This window comes from Fundulus heteroclitus, unplaced genomic scaffold (assembly GCF_011125445.2).
Source record: "Fundulus heteroclitus isolate FHET01 unplaced genomic scaffold, MU-UCD_Fhet_4.1 scaffold_28, whole genome shotgun sequence".
In the NCBI taxonomy this organism is placed as follows: Eukaryota; Metazoa; Chordata; class Actinopteri; order Cyprinodontiformes; family Fundulidae; genus Fundulus; species Fundulus heteroclitus.
Window position 1 is genome coordinate 4,300,615 of NW_023396689.1, and position 17,117 is coordinate 4,317,731.

General features: G+C 46.7%; 1 protein-coding gene across 7 annotated transcripts; it reads right to left on the bottom strand.

Moving 5' to 3' along the window:
- Window positions 1-3,990: 3,990 nt before the first annotated feature.
- Window positions 3,991-16,851, bottom strand: nocta (nocturnin a). 7 transcript variants are annotated; one of them, XM_021312421.1, is made up of 4 exons: window positions 12,049-12,163; window positions 11,628-11,851; window positions 5,183-5,449; window positions 3,991-5,107 (listed from the first exon to the last, which is right to left on the bottom strand). In XM_021312421.1, exons 2-4 carry the CDS (start codon window positions 11,806-11,808, stop codon window positions 4,245-4,247), a joined length of 1,311 nt encoding a protein of 436 aa, XP_021168096.1. In that variant the 5' UTR covers window positions 11,809-11,851; window positions 12,049-12,163; the 3' UTR covers window positions 3,991-4,244. The 7 variants fall into 7 exon arrangements, with proteins under 7 accessions (XP_021168096.1, XP_021168099.1, XP_021168098.1 ...); XM_021312424.2 differs by lacking the exons at window positions 11,628-11,851; window positions 12,049-12,163 and adding an exon at window positions 16,752-16,851; XM_021312423.1 differs by lacking the exon at window positions 11,628-11,851 and having other exon boundaries at window positions 12,049-12,167.
- Between the last annotated feature and the right edge of the window lie 266 nt (window positions 16,852-17,117).

The following is a 17,117-nucleotide window of genomic DNA, read 5'->3' on the forward strand; positions in this document are numbered from 1 at the left end:
ATCATGAAATCAAGAGGTCACTGCTAAAGAAGTTCCCGCTCAGTGTGTGTACAAGCATTGTGGAAAGTTGAGTGTAAGGAAAACCCTGTCCTTAACCAGAGAATAACCAAAGTCCTCTATTCAGATGAAACTAAGGTTTGCATTTCATTTTGAAACCAAACTCCCAGAGTCTGGTAGAAGAGTGGAGAGGCAGAGAATCCACGTTGCTTGAAGTTCAGTGGGAAGTTTCCACAGTGATGATATGGGGTGCCATGTCACCTGTTGGTTGGCCTCTGCTGCATACACAAAATCTTAACAAACCTTCGTGTTCATTTTTGACCAGAACATGTCATTTAAATCCCATATTAAACAGGTTTCCAGGGTTTCATTTTGTCACCTCCAGAATATTGTCAAAATTAGAAATATTCTGTCCAGGAGTGATGCTTAAAAACTAGTCCATGCATTTGTTACTTCAAGACTGGACTATTGGAATTCTTTACTATCAGGAAGTCATTAAATGCTGTTTGAAGCCTTCAGCTGCAGCGAGAGTTCTGATGAAAATCAAGTAGAGGGATCTGATTTCTCCAGTTTTAGCTTCCCTTCACTGGCTTCCTGTTAAATCAAGAACAGAATTTAAAATTCTCCTTCTCAGGTATAAAGCCCTTAATAATCAAGCTCCATCATATATCAGAGCTCTGATTACCTCTTATGTTCCTAACAGAGCACTTCGCTCTCAGACTGCAGGTCTGCTGGTGGTTCCTGGAGTCTCTAAAACCAGAATGGGAGGCAGATCCTTTAGCTATCAGGCTCCTCTCCTGTGGAACCAACTCCCAGTTTTGGTCCGTGAGGCAGACACCGTGTCAACATTTAAGACTTAAAAATCTAAATCTTAAAACTTGCCATTTTGACAAAGATTATAGTTAAAGTGGCTTAGGTTATCCTAAGCTAACTCAATAGTTATGCTGTTATAGGCTTAGGCTGCTGGAGGACACCAGGGTCTATTTTTCTCACTCTGCTGAGTTCTCCTATTCTCCATTCTGCATTGTTTGTTATTATTTCAGCTTTTAACTTTTTGTTCTGTCATTTTTTTTCTTCATAGTAGGTACACCTAGTTTGGCGTTCTGTTAGCTGTGACATCATCCAGGGGAGGCAGATCATCCACTATTACCAAATAACATAGGAAGGATTCCTGGACCAATTTATGCTTCTGTGCTTTTTGTGTCTCTGCTCTGTCATCTCTAAACCCCAGTCAGTCGAGGCAGATGACCATTCACACTGAGACTGGTCCTGCTGGAGGTTTTCCTTCCTGTTAAAGGGGAGTTTTCCTCTCCACTGTTGCTTCACATGCTTGCTCAGTATGAGGGATTGCTGCAAAGCCATGGACAATGCAGACGACTGTCCACTGTTGCTTTATGATCTTTCAAGAGGAGTGAATGCTGCTTGTCAGACTGAATGCAATCTGCTGGGTTTCCTTAGACAGGAAACTTTTTGACCAATCTGCCTGGAGGATATGATTGAATTTGACGTTGTAAAGTGCCTTGAGATGTCGTGTTGTGAATTGCCACTATATAAATAAAATTTAGTTGAATTGGTTCTGCTCCACTGGGTTTGCAGAAGTCCACAGTCAACACAGCCATTTGCCAGAACATTTTGGAGCACTTCATGCTCCCTTCTGCTGACAAGCTTTATGGAGATGCTGATTTATTCCACCAAGCTTTATTGGCCAGTGAACTGGTACCACATAAACCCCAAGCAGAGATTGGTTGTGGGCTGCTGTCAAGACGAAGATGAGAGACACTGGAACCAACAATACAGAGAAGCTGAAGGCTGCTCTCGAAGCAACCCAGGCTTTCTGAAAAGCTCAGCAAAGCCACCCTGATGCAGGAGGTCATAACAGACCAAGTAGTACAGGACCTTTCCAAGCAACGATGCTGAGATAATCAGCAGAACTTTCTCTGGGGAACCAGCAGTGCAACAGCTTAACTTTCCAAGTCTTCACATGTGCATATTTATTAGAAACATGTCAAGTGACGTCACCAGATGTCTGATCTAGTGCAGAAGAAAACGCTGAATTCAACTAGACATTGATCAAGATGTGTGGACTTGGGTCAAACTGAGCGAGTCGGAACTCAGTACATCGCTGATCCCACGGCTGCCAGGTAGCAGCACAATAATCAGAGATGGTTCAAGAAGGTACTCGTTGTACTCATCTATTGCTGGTTCTCCAGCAGGTAGACAACATTTTTATTTATTTTTTTAATCTAGTCAAAAAAATCCTGTTAAATGTTTTTACCTCAGTCCGCTCATTACGTTCTCAGGTTGCTTGCTGTAGGATTATGTTCTTTTCTAAAGCCTCCAGCATTTCCTATAAATCTGTATCAGTAATCTGAGATTAGATCAATGTAATAAAAAGGAGTATCCACTGAAGCTGTTATGTCCTGAGATTCCTCCATAAAGGGAGCAGCTGTGGAACTAGAAAAGGGTTGTAAATTATTCCGAACTAGTAATGCAGCCACACACTGAGGGGTTTAACGTGATCAAAGTCTTTATTTTCACAGGCATTGTTAGGTAGTTAAAGGGACAGAAAGCTGTTGAATAAATGAATTCATGATTTAATACTTGGCATTATGACTCAATCTGGACCGTGACTTGATCCAACGGTTCTATCAGTGGTGAATTTTATGAAGTCTGTATTTTCAGCTTCCAACGTTTCTGCTAGTCGGGCTTTGCCGGACGTCTTCCCCGGAGAACCTCTGGGCTGATCTTTGCTCTGACCGCATCCATCAGCTGATGCATTCCAGGCTGAATGAGAAGCTGTCCACCTGATGTGGAGCTGCATGTAACGCCTCTCCCTCAGGAGACGGGCTGGACCTGCAGCAGCATCTGCTGCTCTAATGCAGATCAGGGATGCCCTGGTTTCGGCCAATCAAAGAGGGCACAGTTGCTTCTCTTCAACCCTCTGCTGGAGCCTTTGCTTGTCCTCTCTCTGCTATACTGACGGTTGACCTCATGGCGTTAACTCCTGTTCTGCATTTCCTTCGGTTCCTGATGGGTTGGCTTGACCTCAACTGTACGCTTCGGAACTTGCTTCAGATCTTCCCTCTGGCTACCCAGAACAGCCAGTTTGCTCTCAGAGCTTTCCTTTAGAAACACAGAATATAAGGTTTGTTTCTCCTAGACAGATTCTGTCTCTGATCAACCAACAAGGCAGGTCAGAAAGGATCGGCTCATTTTCTGGATCTGGAAACAGAAAGTATGTGGTTCGTCTTTCATTGTCCATTTATCCATCAACCCTTTTACTTATTTTCCAACCCCCCAGATCTGCAGTGAAACATAACTGATGTAGAGTAATTTAATCTATAGCCCCAGCTTTAGGGATATGCAATTTTGTCAAAAATCAAAATTCAACCAGAATTGTTGATAAACAAGGAGTATTTAAATTAAACTGATTTTATCAATCAGAATATTCTTATTTAAGAGAAGAGCTTGTTGAGCTGGACATCAATCCTTGTTGAACCTAAAGTGAAACCACCAAACAAGTCTGTGTATTAAACAGTTTGACCCGGACTTAAAGCTGGGGAGATTCTGGTAAAAACAGTATGATTATATAAACTCTGAAACAAATAATAAAATGAGATTATCTCACTGCTGCAACTCTCTTCCCTTCCATGTGGAGCAAACCCACTTTAAACATCTTACCGACGCCTAAAGGACGCGCCTGATCCATTAATTGTTACATAGCTAAAAACTGCAGACCTCTGGGTGTTGGAAATTACGTTTTTGAAAATTATTGCAATTATATTGCAAATGTGATTAATCATGCAGGCCTATCCAGCATGGATGTAAATGTGAATATTTAGAATGCAAATGACCAGCATGTCCTTGTTCCAATGAACACGACAGTTTAGAGTCAGTTTTAAATGGAAAACAATGTTTTCTAAAGCTGCAGGTCTCAGGCAGTGAAGGTTTAGGAAAGCACCAGTAATGATAAGAAAAGTCATCAGGACAACATTTAGAGTAAAAAGAGTCTCTTTATTTCCAACAGTAATTGAACATTAATCAGGAAGTGCTGCCTTGGTAAGAACTCCAGCATGGCTGGCCATAAATAATTGTCCTGATGCGACGTCAGGAAATGAAACCTGGGCTCCAGGTAGACGGCGCTGAGCCACTCAGTCCAGTTTCTCTCCTCCTCAGGCGTGTTCCTGTCGCTGTCAGGGGAAAAGGGCTTTACATTGGTCCTGGATAGCATGTGGTAGCCCTGCTGTCTACAGTAGCCTGTGAGGCTCCTCCCTGAAGCTGACGTCGCAGAGCAGCGACAGATGGTCGGAGGGGTAGTGGTATGAGGGGAGGCGGTCCGGTCCGATCTGCTCCTCGCTGGGAATGTCCAGCAGGGCCTCCACGCTCAGAGCGTCGTGGCTGTACCAGATGTAGTCCAGCGTGCTGCAGCTCTCTCCGGTGGGCCGGATCTTCCAGGTGGTGTAGGCGGGCTCCGTTTGGCCGTCGCAGCTCAGCAGCTTGTACGCCGAGCTCAGACCTAAGGGGGAGGAGCTAAAGCGACGGTAAACGTCCTCAGAGGGCTCTGCGTTAAAGTCCCCGCACACCACTAGAGGGACGGCCCCTAGCACCGCCCGCGTCGGGCCTCCGCTGTGGGACGTGATGCTCTGGAGGCTCTGCAGCAGGTCAGCACCCTGGGCACTCCTCAGCCTCTCCCAGCCGCTGCGAGCTTTCAGGTGTGTGACTGCAACACACAGCCAGCGGCCCGTCACCCGGCAATGCAGCGTCTGCGCGATGGCCACCTGGTTGGTGGGCAGCATCATGGCGGACAGCCGCAGGTGGGCCGTGGCGTGGAGGCTGAAGCGCGAGCGGCGGTAGAAGAGGGCGCAGCCGTCGGGGCCGTTGTTGTGCTCCACATCCAAACAGGGCGACCAGGGCTTGGGCAGGAAGCTGCCGTGGTAACCTAGGCGGGCCATGATTGGCTGGAAGGTGTCGTAGTAGTGGTCCACCTCCTGCAGACACAGGATGTCAGGGCGGTAGGAGAGGATCTCCTCCAGGATCTGGTATTTCCTTTCCGGCCAGCTGAGAGCTTCTAGCGGACAGCGGACGAAGCCATCCTTCCCTTCGCCAAGAGCTGCAGACACACACATCAGCGTTAAAACCCGCCAGCACTGACCCAACACCGAGCGGCGCTGTCCGATGTCTTTACCTTGAGCCAGGATGTTCCACTGCATGATCCGAACGACTGGGTTGTGCTTATGGCTGCAGGCGGCCCCGAGCCTGGGATAGACCAGGTCCCTGTGAGGCCGGGCCGGACGCCTCTGCAGCACCTGCTGGCACTCTCTGAGCAGCTGGTCTGGGTCTACCTCCGCTGGGTCCTGCTCTGAGTCCTGGTCTGGGCTCTCCTTGGTGTATGGGTCAGGCTGGGCCATGGTACCAAACAGCCTGCTGCTACTGCCGCTGCCCATTGGACAAACTGGAGGAAAGGAGAGCACACAGAGGGTCGTGGGTCAGTCACCTGAAGCTACACAGGGATTTCATCTACAGAGGCGCCACACGGAACCAGCAGGGGATCAGGGTCCATTCCAGCTGCTCTGGCCCTTAAAGGAATTCCACCACACCGGTCCTACAGCGCTTCAGGTTTTGGTTCTGAACCGGAGCTTTTAACAAAGGCTAAACCCCAGTGGGGCTGTTGGAGTTCATGGAGCGAACCACCGGCTCTGCGGTACCAGATCCAAATGCGGCGACCTGCTTCTGTGTCAGTGAGACAGCTAAATTTACACTCCACAATGGAGGAGAGTCGCCCATTCACACCTGAATTCTGTCATGAATGGACCAGGCCTGCTGCTCCCAGAGAGCATGATGGTTCCCAGTCAGCTGGCTCCAAAACGTGACACAGGGCAGAACACACAGCATGGTTTTCCAAGGGAGAACAAATGCACAACAGCAGGGAACCCAGACCCACTAGACTTACCGGGTCAGGACGCAACCGGGGGTTAACAGCTACGCCGAGGTGCACAAGGTGTCAGGAAGCTAAGAGGGAACGCTGACTCGACATCCCCGCTAGCTCTTACACTACAGAGCATTGAGAACATGTCTAAGCTACTCAGTAAGCAGCTTCTCTGAACTAGCTACCAGTAAGAAAGTGGCTCACCCATGCCCTCCATCGTCGGTCAGATCACCATCCACACAGCAGCAAGCCCCCCACGTCGTCTCCGTCCTTCCCTTCCCCCCCCCCCCCCCCCGGCTGTTACCGTCTCTGCTCTGACTCAGCTTAGTCTCATCCGCCGCCCGGTGCCACGCTGACCTCTGGGAGACGCAGTAAGCTAGGCTCAGACCCACCGCTACACAGCTTCTTTATGGTGAAGAGCAGCGAGCATGCTGGGAACCAATGATTGGTGTTTCTAACCACATGTTAGCAGCCAGCCAATCAGCTGTGAGAGGCTGCTCAGACGGGATCACGTGATCTCATCAACACCTCTGTCTGGGAGATCCAGCCCTGGAACCGGCTGCAGCAGCCGCTCTGGAGCCGAGATGTAGAGCGGGCCTGCTGGACCGAGCCGGCCGTGTTTTACACCCCAGCAAAAGATCCGGGACTGGAAAACAAAGAGCCGGGCTGCTGGGTTCTGAGAGCTGTTCGTCTGAAGGTCACTTAAAGCCAGCCAGTGCAGACGACCCGACCGTGTGCCACAGAAGTAGTCACCTGGAAGTCCATTTGTAGACAAATTTGGGCCTGATGCATTCTGCAAATATGTTCTCGTCCGTTCCCACGCGGACAGACAGAACCAAACCCCTGACCACGGTACCAACATGGTTCAGCTCATTTGCTGTTGGGATCAGGATGAGCCCCAGAGGTGCTCTGTGACAGACCCCCATGTGGGACAGATGTTCTGGTAGCCCAGAGGGTCCAACCAGCTGAAAGCTCCCAGTGTGGAAACAGACTCCTGAGCTCTAAGGAACACATCCATCATCATCATTATTTAAAAAAACAACAACACACGTTTCATTCTGAACACAGAACCAGAACAAATGACTTCAGTATGGTCCAAAGAACAAATGGACTGAACCGGCCCTTTCTATTGGACTCAGAAGAGGCCCATACGATTATCCTGACAGTCTAACGATGGCAGATATGTGCTGCAGATTTCTGGGGCTGATGTGTTTTTTTTCTTCCTCCATTTTCCTGGTAAAAATGACACATGGTAACAGATGTTACTGTGTTACTAAACGAGTCACAGCCAGAAAAGAGGCGAGAAACACAGACGTTTTATGTAAAGCTAGATGTTCGCGTAGTGACGCACCGGACATGAGTCACCATGGGAACGACAGCTCACCAGCTGGAGATCAGACGTGGCGTTAAGACAGGAACAGACACCGCGGTCCCCTCCTGCTCACAGCGAGACACTTTCAAAGTGGGCCGTTAGAACTACATGGGAGGGTGAAAACTTATCGTTGTTGGCACCCAGCCGCTCTCTGCCAGGAAGGGAGCGCTTCACGTGACATCACGGCTGCTGAATGCCTAATGCAGGGGTCAGCAACCTTTACCACCCACAGAGCCATTTCTGCCCTCATTCCAGCTAAACATTTTGTCTAGAGCCACAAAAGTCACATTTCTTTGAAACAACACCTTGTTTTTATAGTATACTATAGGAAATTTGTTTACATTTTTTTTAAATTAAACATCAACAGTTTTATTATTTAACCAACAGTATTTTTACGTTTGGGTTTAATGCATTTTCTTCAATTGGACATTTGATATTTATAGCAAATGGACATCAAACGATGAAAAAGCAAGTCGTTTGAAACCTACTGACAAAATGATACTACATTTATCTATAGTAAAATATTCTAAACACCATTAGTTTCTTTCTTTCTGGAAATATTATGCATATATTGCAGAACTAAATGCATCCTAAAGCTAGCAATTTTAAATTACCTTTACATTTAGAAACATTGACCAATCTTTTCTCCCTGCATTTTTGGTCTAGTTTTTAAGAGCCAAAGCTGAAGGTGTAAAGAGCCACATGCGGCCCTGGAGCCACAGGCTGCGGATCCCTGCGCTAATGGGTCGGTCAACGACAATACCGGAAACAAACAAAGGCAAACATTGGCCGATAATATCAGTCCACTCACACGAAAGCTACAGGTTCACCGTCTTTGCCCAAGCACACTGGTGTGGTGGGGAAAAGGTGGAATCGAACTCACAACTCCCGACGGATCCACCACCAGCAGCACAAAACAGAAGTTCTAAGCGATACGTATGCCGTCCTCATCCCAGTCGCGCCCAGGTCCAGTCAGGGTGTCCCCAGCCTCCGGTGCTCCTGTGAGCTGCAGCACCCACACACACACACACACACACACACACACACACACACACACACACACACACACACACACACACACACACACACACACACAGCCTTGTTCTCCCTCATGCAGGCAGGCACGTGCACGGAGCGGGCCGAGGAGGCAGCCAATGAGAGGCCCGGTCAGCCAGCAAGTCAGCCTGAACGCTGGGAGAGTGAGAGACCTGGCAGAACTCGGCACATTGGGGGGGAAACGCTCCCAGTGACGTGTTCGGTCCCAATAGGCTACAGCGCAGGGTCCGGTTCCCACCGTGGGCTCCGGAACACGGAGAGAAGGTCTACAGTCATCTCAGGCTGGATGCCAGCGCTGGCATGGAGCCAGCTGTCATTTTCAGTTCTAGGGAGCCACATTTGGAACCAACCCAGAACCTTCCAACACACCAAGCTGCCAATACTTCTCTGTCTCTAACAACAAGGAGTGTGCTTTCCCTTCTAGAATACAACCGACAACCTCCCGCCACCATTCTCGGCTTATTTGATGTTTTAGGACAGCACATTTTGGTCCAATCAGATCCTAGCGGTGCAGACAGGAACAGCCCCGTGTCACATGGTGAGCTGTAGAAGAATGAGAACCCACAGGAGCAGAACTCAGTAGCACCAATCACATGCCCTCTAACCCAATTACCGGGAACACTAACTGGATCCATGTGCCCAGAATGACCCCCCCCCCCCCACACACACACACACACACACACACACGTGACACAATCACAAGGCTATCTGTACACAGAGGTGCTGACGGTCCCAACAGAACCATCAGCTCCAATCCGAGCTGAAACCTCCACTACCGAGGAGCCGGAGAACTGTGATAGAACCTGGTAGAACCTGACAGAATGATGGATAACGTTGTAATGGCGTTGACCCGTTTCTAGAGTGTGGCCAGGAGAACCATCCTGCTGGAAGGCGCAGACCAGCCGCTAGATTAGCGTGTTAACGGACCACTGTAACTGGTCAGGAACCACGGTACCTCATGTTAAGGTCACAACACAAACGAGCCAGAACCAAGCCTGCCAAGTTGAAGCAGGAGGAAACCAACAGTAAGGGTTCCATACATGACCCGCTGCTTCATGAGGTCTTTGAATGCACCAACCTGAATGCTCTATGCATATTTTCCCGGTACACTGCTGAGTTTAGCGCTTCAACAGCGTCAGGCCAACTCCACAGACCAGAACAGGAGCTCAGGCGGACCGGAACGATCCATTTCCCCTGGTGTAAATCTGGACTTAGTCTTTGCTTCTGGTCGAGCCCGTCAAAGCAGAAGTGCCAGCAGAGATCAACGTGAAATAGCTGAACAAAGTCCAGATAGAAAAACTAAAGATATTCTTTTAGAACTCCACTTTCCCGCAGCTTTGGAGCTTCAGTGTGTTCCTTCTGGAAGCAACTAGTTGGACTTCCACATATTCTGACTGGTTACGGCTGATATGACTAGAGCATCAGGGGGATGTTTCCTGAAAGATTAGAAAATTAGCATGACAAAATAAATAAAAAATAAAATTCAGTCCCAGATCTGATTAAAGCGGAGGCATTTCTGCCCACAAAGTGTGAACTGGAGCACGGTGACGTCTGAACGGTGAGACCCGGGAGAACTGGATGAACCACTTGGAACCGGTGCATTTATAGGCCAGCAGCATGAGTCACTGCTACTGAGAAAACAGACGTGTACCAGATGGATGACAGTTGGGCCCAAAATGATTCACACCACTGGAAAACTCAGACGGCGTGAATAAAATGGCAGAAGCTGGGTTTTTATCACTGCAGGATGTGAAACTGAAAGAAAGGTGAGCGGCTTTAAGCGTTCTCACAGAGTGGGGCCAGATGCTGAATAACGGTTCAGGCATCAGAGCAAGAACAGCGCAGGTAGCCCTTCTACTGTATCACGGCTTTGACACCAGGTCAGGAGAACTTTCTATGGCTGTCTGCCGCGGCCTCGAAAAGTCTCAGGGAACAGGTCAAAGGTCAAGGAATTGTACAGGCGGCAGGGGTCTTCTGAGGACCCCAGAGAAGCTCAGGCTGGCTGAGGGCGCTGATAGTAGAAGTACAGGACTGTCTCAGAAAATTAGAATATTGTGATAAAGTTCTTTATTTTCTGTAATGCAATTAAAAAACATGAAATGTCATACATTCTGGATTAATTACAAATCAACTGAAATATCGCAAGCCTTTTATTGTTTTAATATCGCTGATTATGGCGTACAGCTGAAGAAAACTCAAAAATCCTATCTCAAAATATTAGAATTTTTCCTCACTCAGTACTTGGTTGGGAATCCTTTTGCACAGATTACTGCATCAATGCGGCGTGGCATGGAGGCAATCAGCCTGTGGCATTGCTGAGGATGATTCAATAGCGGCCTTTAGCTCATTTGCATTGTTGGGTCTGGTGTCTTTCAGCTTCTTCTTGACAATACCCCACAAATTCTCGATGGGGTTCAGGTCAGGGGAATTGGCAGGCCAATCAAGGACAGTAATGCCATGGTCAGTACACCAGTTACTGTGAGAATCTTATGTCGTCTCTTAACCACTACCATACTGTACTTGTGATTTAGTTTACTGAACCAAGCTGAGTGTTTTTCAAGGCTCAGGAAACCCTGCAGTGTTTCGAGTTAATTAGACAATTCAAGTGATTAGTTGAATAGCCTACTAGTATACTTTTTCACATATTCTAATATTTTGAGATAGGATTTTTGAGTTTTTTTCAGCTGTACGCCATAATCAGCGATATTAAAACAATAAAAGGCTTGCAATATTTCAGTTGATTTGTAATGAATCCAGAATGTATGACATTTCAAGTTTTTTAATTGCATTACAGAAAATAAAGAACTTTATCACAATATTCTAATTTTCTGAGACAGTCCTGTATATGTGTGCACTGGGTCACACAACAGATGGGCCCCTTCGCTTTCCTCGTTACTGCATCACAGCACCTGGCTGGTTCTGCTACAGGATGACACGAATCTAGTCAAATATTACTCTAAAAATATTTACATAGAGGTTATTAACACCCTGCTGCTCCTGGGTGACCCCGGTGTTTCTCTGTGGGGCCGGTATTCCTGCCAGGGGCCTCGCCTTTAAGCTCCAGCTATTTGAAATGAATCAGGCAAACTGATTAAAGTCTGCTTCTCGGCTCTAATCAGGAAACGTGGCCGTAAGCGCTCCTTTTAAGGAAGTGGCCTCCCGCTACCGGTCCAGACCTTTGACAGACACTGGTTGGCATGGTAACGGGCCAGGAACCGCTGAGCTGAGCATGTCCTGACACGGTGCCAGATGTTACTGAAGAACAGAGAGCGGTACCTGGTGCCGACACGGTGCTGGCTGCCCCACGCGGCTTCAGCTGGCCGCAGGTCCCCCCGGGGCCCCCTCCTCCAGGCCCGGCGTGACAGCAGCGGGGTCCTGGCGTCCGGCCGGTCTGTCCCTCCAGCGACGAAACACAAATCTGGCTAAACAAAGCGGAACAACGACGAGCTGAATTCATCCCGAACCGAGTCCAGGAAGCCGTCTTCTGTCTGGTTTCTATCCTAAAACAGAGCAAAACTAAGACTAGCTACCGTCCCCTACACGAGGCTCCTTCTCTCCGTCGCAAGCAGAAAGCCGGCCGGTGAGTTACATATTTTTTTCCGAGTTACGGAACGCCGGTTTCGGACTGAGGGGGAACCCGCCTGATGGGTTAGTCCACTCCGCCTTGTGAAGAGCACATAATTACTACCAAACTCACCATTTGCATACGGGGGGATACTAGCGTGTTAAACATTTAACACAACGAGCTGTCCGTCGTGACTAATGGCTAAAACCGTGAACTGAGAGGCGCGCATTCACCTGTTCCCCCCCTCCCCCCCCTCTGCTGCTGCTGCTGTGGTTCGGTCCGCTCTGACATTTGTAACATTGAGCGGAAACTGGTGGAAAAAAGGGCGTTGCTTTTCTAGAGTTCAGCCAATCAGCGTTTTGGAGTTTTCCAAGAAGAACATGACGAATGTTGACGTCAGCAGCGGCCGTCTGCTCTGCCTGCCCTCGGGGTTCTCCGCGTCGGATAATTGATTTTTGTCAAACTTTCTCACTTTCTGTAAAGTTCAGGGCAACTCCCCTGCTTTCATACTGAGCACTCTGCTACACCACAAGATGAACCAGAACAATTTTACTCTTTCGTGTAGAAATAGAGCCAGAGTTTGTTGCGATATTGCTGCAGGTGGTTGTTTGGACTTGGGTCATGGTCAAACTCCTGTCCGGAAGCCGTTATGTAACCGGACCACAGATCAGTGGGGTCAGAGGTCCAGGCAGAGTCTGTGTTGGCTATCCAGCCACTCTCCTAAGGCTGTGTGCCTTTTCCATCTCGGACGTCATCGGTGTATGCATGTAAACCAGACATGCATCATAACATTAGCGAATAGAAGAAGAAAACAGAACAGTGGGTTTCAAAATAGAGTTCTACATAAAATACCTGATGTTTCACAAGCTTTTATTGTTCTGTCCTCGTTTCCATTAGCAGCATAAAAAAACTCTGCAGTGTTGAGCCGATCATGATGAGGGGAAGAATATTTTCAACATTAATGATTTGGCAAGTTGCTCGCTCGGATGATGAAAGCAAATACCACAGAGGAGACATATCCCAATAGGCCAAGAGAACAAATGGCCATCTTTAAGTGAAAGGGTTCTGAGGCCTTTCCACCGGTCTGACGTTCTGTTCTGGTCCATCAGACTTCTTCGACTAAAGGAAAGGCTGGTTTATGGAGGTACGGGTTCCAGCAGGGAAACCCAGACCCTCTCCTCAGTCCCAAGGTGTTCCAAGCCAGAGTGTACATGTTCTCCAGGAAGTCTGTTCAAGAGGCAGGTGATCCTCACAGGGGGCACATGGGGCTTAAACCTCCTGGGGCAAAGTCAAGCTCAACATGAGACAGCACTAAAGCATGGAGCCTTCACCTGGCAGGGACAGCAATATAATTTTATAATCTGCCTCTACAAAGTTACCCAACTTTCTGCTGCAGAAATGCCAACATGGCCACTATGAAAGAAAAAAAAAAAGAACAGACGACAACAGCATAACAGACCCATCATAGTTCTGCTGACACAATTAAAACTGGGTTTAGGATAGAACTATTAAAAAGACAGAACAACAAGGTTGTTTGCAAGGGTTGCCAGGATTTTTACTGTTCTCAGCAGAAATTGTCCACAGAATGTATCGTATCCACTTCCTGGAAACTACATGTAAATTTAATCTAAATGCTGCAGTTTTTAATTTAAACTTTGTCCTGGGAAGAAAGCTGTGAGGACACTTCTCAACAATAACTAAGTCAGTAGCCTGAGTCAGGACCTTTTCAAACTTTAGTGTTTTTTTGTTTTTTTTTACCGTTGTTTGTGTGAGTGAGTGAGTGTGTGAATGCATGTTTCCACCTCCATCCGCCTTTCCTTAAATGTTCTATAGCAGACAGTTCCTACATAAATGACTGTCAGCCCAACACAGCACAATGTGTTTATGTGCTTCCATCTGGCGGACGTCTAGTTATGCTGCACAATTCGGTAGTTTGAGAGTAAAAGCAACAAATACTGGATATTTCTAGGCGCTTTTGGATTTTTAACCAAACCATCTTTTTCTTCTGCTCATAACCTTTTGCTATTTACCAAAACGTGCGTCCCTAACTTTGATTTTACAACTTACAAAGAAACAAAAGTGACCAAATCGAGCTTTTGAAAGAAACCTCAAAAAACCTCACTGGGTTCTTATTTTATTTTCATAAACCCAAACAGGACTGACAATAACCAAATAGCTGAGCGTTGCCTTTAATGTTCCTCCCTGTTACCCGGCGGTCATTAAAGTAAGCATCATATCACAGGTGAAATTACAGAAGCCCTTTGTAAACAGTTCCATGTACTCACTCGTCACCACTTTTAGAACTGCACTTTAAAGCATAAAATAACAAATTGTATTTAGCTGATTTACAGAAATGAATGTTCAGTATAACTAGAGTCACAGTATCAAGGACAGGAAATGTAATTGTCAGTGGGTTTTAAATTTTACTGTAAAAATGAAGACACGGTCTTGAATGTCACAGTTAGTGATATTTAAACATGTCACAGTCGGGATTGTTTTTTCCACAGTGGCAGCTTAGAACAACTCATTTGTGGGATTTCCTTTGTTTCTTCCAGCTGCTCCTTCAGAGATCATCACAGTGGATCATCTGCCTCCATCCCACCCTGTCCCCTGGATGCTCCTCTGTCACACTATTCCTCTGTTTAGCTTCCTTCTCTCCATAAATGAACAGTCTCTGTGCTCCCCCAGCAGCTTCAGATTTAATATCCATTGTCGAATACAGAAGTCACCCCTGATAGTTCTTTATGTCTTCTCCTCATGGTTCTTCTGCTCTCTGCATTTTTTGGCGTAGCTGACCCCAGGTGTTTAAACTCGTCTCCCTAAAGTTCTTTCAGGTTTTGCAGCTTCATTGTTCCACCCATCTCTGTCATCCATACAGATGATATTAGGATAATGCTACAAGAGTTTTCTTTAAAATATCGGGTTCATGCAGTTGGAATTGAAGCTGGGAAGTTTTAACCAAACATCGGATCAAATATTGCCACATTATTCTTTACTGGTCACTTTTTTAATGCATTTGTTTAATTTAAATAAAAAGTTTTAAATCCAAAAATAAAACAGTTCTGTGTTCCAAGGAAGGACATAACAAGGGGTTGGATAGTAAAGTGATGGAGTGTAAAAATACAAATTTTGGTTAATTTCTGTGAGGTGGACTGTGCTTATATGTTATGTCATGCAAAGGATTGTGGGATTCCTTATAGCTTCTTAGCACCTAAGTAAGTAAGTAAGTAAGTAAGTAAGTAAGTAAGTAAAATTTATTTATATAGCAATTTTTTCAGATAAAAATCACAAAGTCCTTCACAGTAAAATACAAATACAAAAAACAATATACAGCAATATTTAAACAGCATTATAAAACAAAATGGAAAACATACAAACAAAACCATAAAATCCACATGTCTAATAAAAGCCTGCTTGAATAGCAGCGTCTTTAGTTGCTTTTTAAAAGAAGCAATAGAGTTCAAACAACGTAAAGAAAAAGGCAAAACATTCCACAGCCTCGGAGCCACTGCCTGGAATGAGCGATCCCCTCTAGTTTTAAAATAAGTGCGTGGGACCACTAACAGTGATTTGCCCAATGACCTCAAACTATGGGTCGGAGTATGGAGCTGTATCACCTCAGAAATGTAGGGAGGAGCTAGACCATGCTAACCTGACCCTAGCCAGATTGATATCGCTCCGCCTAGCTTCACTCACATCCATCTGGGACCCCCCCCCCCATAGAGAGTGATTTCTCCAACCAATTTTATTGTCCAGCCAATCAGGACGCAGGGCTGGAGTTTCATAGATGTGACGTAGAGGAGAAGCGACCGTGAGACTGTTTTTATTTAGACAATGGCGGCTCGCATCGAGGAAGCAAGCGTTAACATTGATGCTGCTATTTCTTCCGCGTTGTCCAATCTACCTAATATTGTTTTATTAAAAGAACATCAGAGAACGGCTCTGAAAGGCTTTTGTTAGTGGAAACAATGTTTTCGCCCTTCTCCCGACCGAATTTGGCAAGTTTTGTTTTCTGGGGGTGCCCGTGGCGGACGCCGCGCCCTTGGCGGACGGGATCGACTCCGACCTGTGGCGCTTTGCCGCCTTTCTTCCCCCCTCTTCCTGTCAGCTCACTGTCAATAAAATGGGTGCCACTAGAGCCGCAAACTTCACTAACTTCACTAAAAAAAAAAAAGATTGTTTTTTTCCTGCGTCGCTCTTATCAGCGTCACGAGTTGGCTTCGGTGTGAATGGTTGAAATAGCACGTCGATAAAGATGACAGACAAGTGGCTTATCCAATCATATGCAAGAATTATTGATAAGGCCCAGACTTCAAAAAAGGCAATTCCTATGGATCAGTCCCAGATGGATGTGAGTGGAGCTAGGCAGAGCGAAATAGATCTGGCTAGGGTCAGGTTAAGACCATGCAGGGCTCTAAAAGTAAGGACAATTTTGAACTGGATTCTATACTGGACCGGTAACCAGTGCAAAGCTGCCAATACTGGGGTAATGTGTTCTCTTTTGTTTATGTGAGTTAAAAGCCTTGCAGCAGAGTTCTGGACAACCTGAAGACGGTTTAGCTCCTTCTTGCTCAAAGATGTAAAAAGACTAGTGCAATAGTCCAAACGTGAGGAGATAAAAGCATGAATAATCATTTCCAACTCACCCTTTGACACCAATGGTCTTAATTTGGAGATATTTTAGTTCACAAGAGCTTGTTCGCTTCCTATCACCTGTAAGGGATAGAAAGCAAACAGGCTAATTTTCCTACCCGCTTCGTTACTGACTGCACTATCTGACATCACTTATCATGGCGAACGCTGCCGAACTTCTGCTTTGGCTAAAGAGTCCTTACCTATTAGTCCATGGCTGCATCAGGATTTGACTCACATCAGTCCTGTGTGTGTGAGTTAAGGGCTGTCTGAAATCGGCACAGCAGTCCAAAGCTCCTTTCTTCCCCATGATACAGTTCTTACTGTTGACCTCATGAAAGGTCAAGGAACAGGATTCTAGGAGCTATAATTAGAACATTTCGGATGCAGCCACTGAGCTTCTCCAAGCAGGTGCTCTCAAGGATGTCTGGTGTCACAGCCCTCTCACCGCGCCACGCTATGCAGTGCCTGCTGGAGAAGAACGGCTCTAGGCAGGGGGGGGGATTCACAAAAATATTTATGGGGTGGCAAGAGAGGGGCAAGAATCTTTCAGGGGTGGCAACATTGTT

Coding starts and splice junctions, on each gene's coding strand:
- nocta (XM_021312421.1), bottom strand. CDS start 11,808: ATGAATTCAGCTCGTCGTTGTTCCGCTTTGTTTAGCCAGATTTGTGTT. Junction 5,450..11,627: donor CAGCACCGTGTCGGCACCAG/GTACCGCTCTCT, acceptor CCTTTCCTCCAG/TTTGTCCAATGGGCAGCGGC. Junction 5,108..5,182: donor GTGGAACATCCTGGCTCAAG/GTAAAGACATCG, acceptor GTGTGTCTGCAG/CTCTTGGCGAAGGGAAGGAT.